Here is a 6,752-nt window from a genome sequence, read left to right as displayed (position 1 = left end):
ATTTGTCATTTTTCAAGCTACGAGATGTTTTCCTACGTTTGTCATGATAAATTATGTCTCAGGAATGTAGGGTTTGGGAATTATGGCAGTTTAAAAAAAATATATGAATGCGAATTTCAAGCTGTCCTCCACTCTAGCTGTGACATCACGCACTCTAGTTAATGTTAAAATGTGAAGAAAACCTCTAAAACAAGGTCTGAACAATGTTTAATATCTCTAAAAGTAAGAATCAGATTTAAAAGTTGTTTTACACGAATAATGTCAGAAAGATGTGTAACATTTTAAAGTTGGAATGAGGTTTCTGAGTGAAAGTATGAATGAACAGTTAGCAGTTGAAGTCGCATGAAGATTTGTTGAAGTTGAAGATTTCCTCCATTGACTTTAATGTTAAAAATTTGATGTATTATGGGATGTATCTCTGGAATTATGAAAGTTATGAATGAGAAAAGTAATAGCAATCGATTCCCGACCGAGCTGAACGTCTTGATGTTTGAACGGAGTTTCTGCGGTGTTCAATGCGGGAGGAGAAGAGGGCCAAAATAACCCGGCGGAATAATAATAAAAATGTTGTCCGTAGAAGAACAGTTAGTTGGAATGCTGTTAACAACATTCCCACTGAATGACTGCAAAATAAATGTGTTTTTTTATGGCTGTTTCACAATTTCACACAGATAGTTTTGTATGATTTAAAACATATTAAATTCAGCATATCTTGTGGCTATTTTGTATCCATTTGCTAAGAGATTGTGCTGCTGAAGGTTTATTACAGCAGACAATACTTATTGTCATGTGCCCAGTAGCAGGTTAGTTTAACGACATTTCTGAACATTTTCTCATAATAAAGTTAAAAAAACAAATCTAGTCAAATCATTAGACATCTTTGTCAGAAATCGTATATAAAAAACATTTAAAACACAAGCTTAAAGTCTTTACATTTTGAATTTATATAATATAATTGTAGTAATATTTGTGCCGGTAATTATATGTTGATCTGATTCTTATCATTGTTAGTGTGGTATAGACTTGCTCAAGGTCTCAGATGGAAATGAACTAATAACTAAATCAGCAGAAATCATCTCTTCTCTTTTCGGAGATGGTTGTATTGTTATGCATGGTCCTTGGGAAGTAAAAACATGGTATTATTTGTAATAAAATAGCATATATCAATCACAAACGTCATGGTACATCGCAGCCTGTAGCAGATCCAGAGCAAGTGTGGCTGCTACGGACACCGCAGGGTCCGATAAACGTTGAGCAGTCGTGACCTGTATTGATCTGAGGTAATATTACATATGAAACTGATGGATGAGAGCAACTATTTGACAGAGGGGGTAAAGGGCAGCTATAAACCATCCCTGGGGGGATCACTATGATGGAGGACATTAAGGAGGAGGATTCATGCTTTGCTTCTGCTGAACCGGCACTAAAGCATCACTCGTGTGTGTGTGTGTGTGTGTGTGTGTGTGTGTGTGTGTGTGTGTGTGTGTGTGTGTGTGTGTGTGTGTGTGTGTGTGTGTGTGTGTGTGTACAAGCATACGAAAATATAAAGATGTGTTTATGTAAGAGTGTACGGGCATACTGTAAAGACATCAACAACTCCCTGCCAAGCATATTGGCACATCAAAGATTGATGGAAATGATGTCCTCAGAACATTTCCTGCCGATGCCCCTCAGGAAGGAGCGAGAATCTGACGCAGCTTATTGATTCATTGGAATTCGCATCATCACTCACTGGAAGAATGTGACAGAAATCATATGAATCACGAGCTGGTGACTGGTGGTGTGTGAAGTCACATTGCCACCCAAATGATCTGGACACACTTTCGTCAAAGTGCTACGTTTATTCTGTCTGTTAATTGTATATTCGTATTTATGTTTCATTTACTGCGATGATTTATGAATGTAATTTGATTTAAAGGCCGTCATTCATTTGGGAGCAGTGCTTGTTTCAGCCCTTTACACTCACCGTTTTTCTCCGATGTTCTCAGGAATATCATGTCTGCAGGAATCCTTTGGTTCTGCAAAAAGGAAGATAAAAAGCCTTTTAATCGTGGAGTGTTACTGAGCACTATGGCAGAATCTTCCTGAATAATTAAACAATGTCAATACCTTGACCGGAGGGTGAAGGAGAAAGCGTTTTTTTAAAGTCAGTCTAATGGACATTGTACTTAATAGAAGCAGCTGGATTTCATGTTGGCTGAAACTGAAGATCACATGCTTAACAGGTGGGTGGGAGTTTTTAATAGTAACAAAAGCGCATTGTAAGTTTCAATTCACAATGAAGCACAAGTCAACTGAAATCAACACTGTGCTTTAAACTCTGTTAAGTTATTCGATCTATTTTAAAGAGGCCCTACTCTTCTTTTGGGGGATTTCCCTTTCCTTTAGTGTGTTATATAGCTTTTCCTGCATCGTCTGCAAAGGCTAAACCCACAGCCCAGTCTGCTCTGATTGGTTAGCTGGCCGGCTGTGTAACCACAAAGACATGTCCCGTCTCTTAGCTAATGACGTACAATGTGTTGTAGTGCAAACCAATAGAAGCGTGAGAGTTACATAGTGATGTCACTGTGTAACACATGTAAACAAAGGAATCAAATGAAGGAGTTTCAGGCTTTGGAAAGTGTGTGGGAGAGGAACTCCCTCTGGGGGGAACACAGGGATGTTATCCTTTGCACATGAAACCTACACTGAACAAAAATATAAATGCAACACTTTTGTTTTTGCTCCCATTTTTCATGAGATGAACTCAAAGATCTGAAACATTTTCTTCATACACAAAATAACCATTTCTCTCAAATATTGTTCACAAATCTGAAAAAATCTGTGATAGTGAGCACTTCTCCTTTGCCGAGATAATCCATCCCACCTCACAGGTGTGGCATATCCAGATGCTGATCAGGCTTGGAATTTCATCATTTTAGGGGCAAGGCCATTTGGCCTTTGGTGTCACACATTTTTTCAGGGCGCAAAGGCCACATGCCAGGGCACAAAGGCCATTGAGGGAAACATTTGGATTTGGAGCTTACAAATAAATAACTTAACTTTTTGATAAGAAAAACACACGAATGACATGGAAAACAAATCACTGTTTTAATATCAACAATGTCAAACATTATATCATCATATAGGCCTATGCCTCCTTAGTATTACAGTATATAAAATACTTTACTTTGAATAATTAGTGTTTGGTATGTTTTCCATCTACTACTTCTCCCATTCACAAATCAAATCAAAAAATCTAAAATTATATTCATATGTAACAAATATATTCAATTTCAGAGCAGAAGAAACAGCCTTCAGTGTGTGTGTGTACGAGAGTCTCTTTAATCAACTCCTCATAGCTCTGTTCGGAAACTGGACAAAAGTTAAACATGTACAAACCACAGACTGTCTGTGTCATGGCGAATACAATCGCTGCTTTAATTCTGTCTTTAGGACGTTGTTGTGAGTGCGGACGGAGCAGTTACAGGTTAGTTTAGCCTGATTGATCCATTCAGAAAACACGCATTTGAAAAGGTTTTTCGCTTGCCGTCTTGTCTGCACACTTGGCAAAGCATGAATTCATGTTTTTTACTAACCGGTATCAGTATGTAGTTACTTCAGCATCATTTTGAAATGTGTATTACAATTAAATCACTGTAAAATGGGTTCATTTTGTCGTAGTTGGTTTCCACCACAGTATTTACATTGAAACAAGCCCCGCCCCCTCTCCAGCGCGTCCTGTTTGATTGACAGGAGTAAACACAGCTTACAGCCGCGGTGAAACTCCAGCGGTTAGAGCGATGAGAATATTCGCATCGCGTCCGTTGTGAACGCAGCATAATGCAGTTCAGAAACCACTGTTCTGACGCCTTTAAAGCAACTTCCAGATTTTAACAGTGTGAGGGGCACACATGCCATGGTGGCCGTAGGACGTACAATTATTTGTGGGGCATAACGGCCAGACCGAGGGGCTACGACGGCCATGGCCTTCATGGCCGCCGTGAAAATCCTACCCTGATGCTGATTAGACAGCATGATTATTGCACAGGTGTGCCTTAGGCTGGCCACAATAAAAGGCCACTCTGAAACGTGCAGTTTTGCTTTATTGGGGGGGTCTGGGGGGGTCCGAAAACCCTAGGGTTAAACCCTAACCCTAACATGTCACCCATTGAGCATGTTTGGGATGCTCTGGATCGGCGTATACGACAGCCCTTTTATGAGCCGGCAGGTATAGTCCGCACGAATATAAAGTGGATTCATGACGTGTGAATGACAAAAGAGTTTCCATGGTACGGGTCCTTACAGTGGGACTTAACGGTCCACATTGTCTTCAGAAGTTCCAGGTCAAGGTAGTCGCGCAATTATATGTTTATGGGTCGTCTGTACACTCGAGGACATCGGGAGGGCCTTAGACCGAATGTCATTGGGTAGCCAGAACGGCCGGCCTGTATGGAGAAACAGATAGCGACCGTCGCACAGCTACCAGAAAACAGTGGGTGGAGCGACTGTCGCAAGGGAGTGGAGAGAAACTTAGGCGAGGAGACGAGAGTCCAAAGCAGATGTTCGTCGCAAGTTCAGAAGGAGTTAGAGACTGAAGGACCACCATCCGGAACGAGGGTCAAACACGGTAGGACTTTTACCTATGGAGATGTGCAGTGACCCGTGGCGAGCGCACTTACGTGAAGTCTACTAGAGCACAGTAACTAAACATACTTTGTTAACCCAACGCAGAGAGTATCTTTACGTTACGCCTCCCGATCAAACTCTCACAAAAAGAAATGCCCCGGAGTGGGTTGTGACGGAAACAAACGGGAACTTACTTACTCAATAATTCACAAAAATAATTTGTGTTTCAGTACACAAAGAGACCACAACGGCAACTAAAAAATTTGTAATAAAACAAACACGTTGTGAAGAAGTAAAAGAGTGACACATAGCAATCACATACTTTTCTCGCAGCATACGTAATCCATCACAACTCAAGGAAGTTTCTCCGGAATCGACATTATTAAACTATAATTTCTTACTTAATCAAATAAGTTTTAAACCTTAGACATTGAACTAACCCTCCATTCTGTTAGTTAAAGTGAAAAACTGTGAACCTGTGTCTTTACGAGCGTAAATATACATATCGAATCTTATAGCAATCAATTGAGGTATATTAAGTCTACTTAGTGGCATGAATCTGCAATGAGTCAGTAGAACAAATAGGGTGAACTTGTCAAACTTTGATGTAAAAAAGGAAGTCGAAAGACTTGCTAGAACGACTGAACTTAGACAAACTCCATGGAGAACACCGGTCCCAAAACACAATGGCACTGCTACCACGCGCCTCCGACAGCTGCTTTACGCAGCGATGAGAGCTCAGCACTGTATTCTCCTACTATGAAGAAGACATATTGAGATAAACGAGTGTCCAAACACGCCCCTCCAAAAGGCAACACACACATACACGGAGGGAGAGAAGAAGAGAAGATACTGAGAGCACTAAGACAAACGACTAATACTAAAATATATAGCAAAATAAAGAAGAAGGGCGGTTAAAAATTATCACTGCGATAGAGGTAGCATCAGATGATCGAACACCTGTTGCGTATCAGAGGAAGAGCAACATTAAGAAAATAAAACGGACAAGAAAGTCGACAAGAGATATACCACATATCCGCATACTAAGACTACCTAGAGAGAGACATAAGCAACAAAACAAAAAACACGACACTTTAGGGGCAAGATAGACAGAGACGACGTCGAGAGTGTGAGAGGTAACACAGAGCCACGATACGTGCGTCGACCTTCTTCTTATCCGAAACGTCGTTATATTAAAACTCTCCAGAGAGATACACAGATAAGACCAAAAAAACAGATACGGAGACCATGGTCTCTAAGTTATAGTCCTCCCCACTGTAGATAGGACGTCTCATTGGTTGAAGACAATCTATTCACGCTACTGCTATTTCCCACACAAGGAATTCCATCGGACATTAGTATGAGAGTACAAAATAAGATAATACAATAAGTATTATGAGTCTCATCGAAGTTTTATTTAAGCATAGAAAAAACTAAAAGAGTAAAAGTAACAGAAGAAGAAGACTGCCTTTCTCCGGCGTCCATCTCTCGAGCTCTGTATCGTTCACCCCTGCCTCGCTAGCAACTCTCTCTTTCACATTTCGCAGATGACCGACGAGCTCTTAAGCCGTCCGTGACTAAATTTCCCCCCCAGCGATGCTACGAAAAACCCCAAAAGAAAAACGAATCCACACATACCCATGTGAGATTGTTTTTACTATTACCGTCGTGAAACCACACAACCGAGGTCCAGTATCTACATAGAGTTTAACTAAGATAGTAAAGATATGTGATATATGGTAAGATGAGATACAGTGTAGACACATATTAATATAGACACTCATCACTCGTGGAAGAAGGAACGGCCCTATCTAGCGTAGGGGTGGAGTCGTCCACACCGTCCGCCAACGGCGAACACCTAGTTAGTTCTACAGGACTTAGGATCTCTGTCGACACGAAGTAGACGTGTCGCACCACGGAAATCCGACCGGTGTTATTTTCCGGGTGAGACTTTGACGTCAAGACACGGAAATAACCGCCCCGCAGACCCGCGCAGAACCACTAGGCTTTTGGGATCCCAATTTTGGATTGGGCATTGTACAGTGGGTAGAGGAACCGTATCTCAACTAGTCCAACAACTAACACCTTACAACCAGGTTAAGGAGAAGTTACCGACAAGCCCTTCAACGACCTATAACGTCCTT

The 6,752-nt window shown here is 41.0% G+C and overlaps 1 protein-coding gene across 1 annotated transcript in view; it reads right to left on the bottom strand.

Moving 5' to 3' along the window:
• LOC104955404 (probable phospholipid-transporting ATPase IIB) overlaps positions 1-6,752 on the bottom strand; it is a 32,299-nt gene that overhangs the window by 5,222 nt on the left and 20,325 nt on the right. The window contains exon 8 of the mRNA XM_010782730.1: positions 1,967-2,018. Coding sequence (XP_010781032.1) covers positions 1,967-2,018 — 52 coding nt within the window. The remainder of the gene's footprint in view (positions 1-1,966; positions 2,019-6,752) is intronic.

This window comes from Notothenia coriiceps, unplaced genomic scaffold, assembly GCF_000735185.1.
Source record: "Notothenia coriiceps isolate Sejong01 unplaced genomic scaffold, NC01 NC01_scaffold00024667, whole genome shotgun sequence".
In the NCBI taxonomy this organism is placed as follows: Eukaryota; Metazoa; Chordata; class Actinopteri; order Perciformes; family Nototheniidae; genus Notothenia; species Notothenia coriiceps.
Note: the sequence above shows the minus strand (reverse complement) of the source record. Positions and strands in the feature narration are given on the sequence as shown.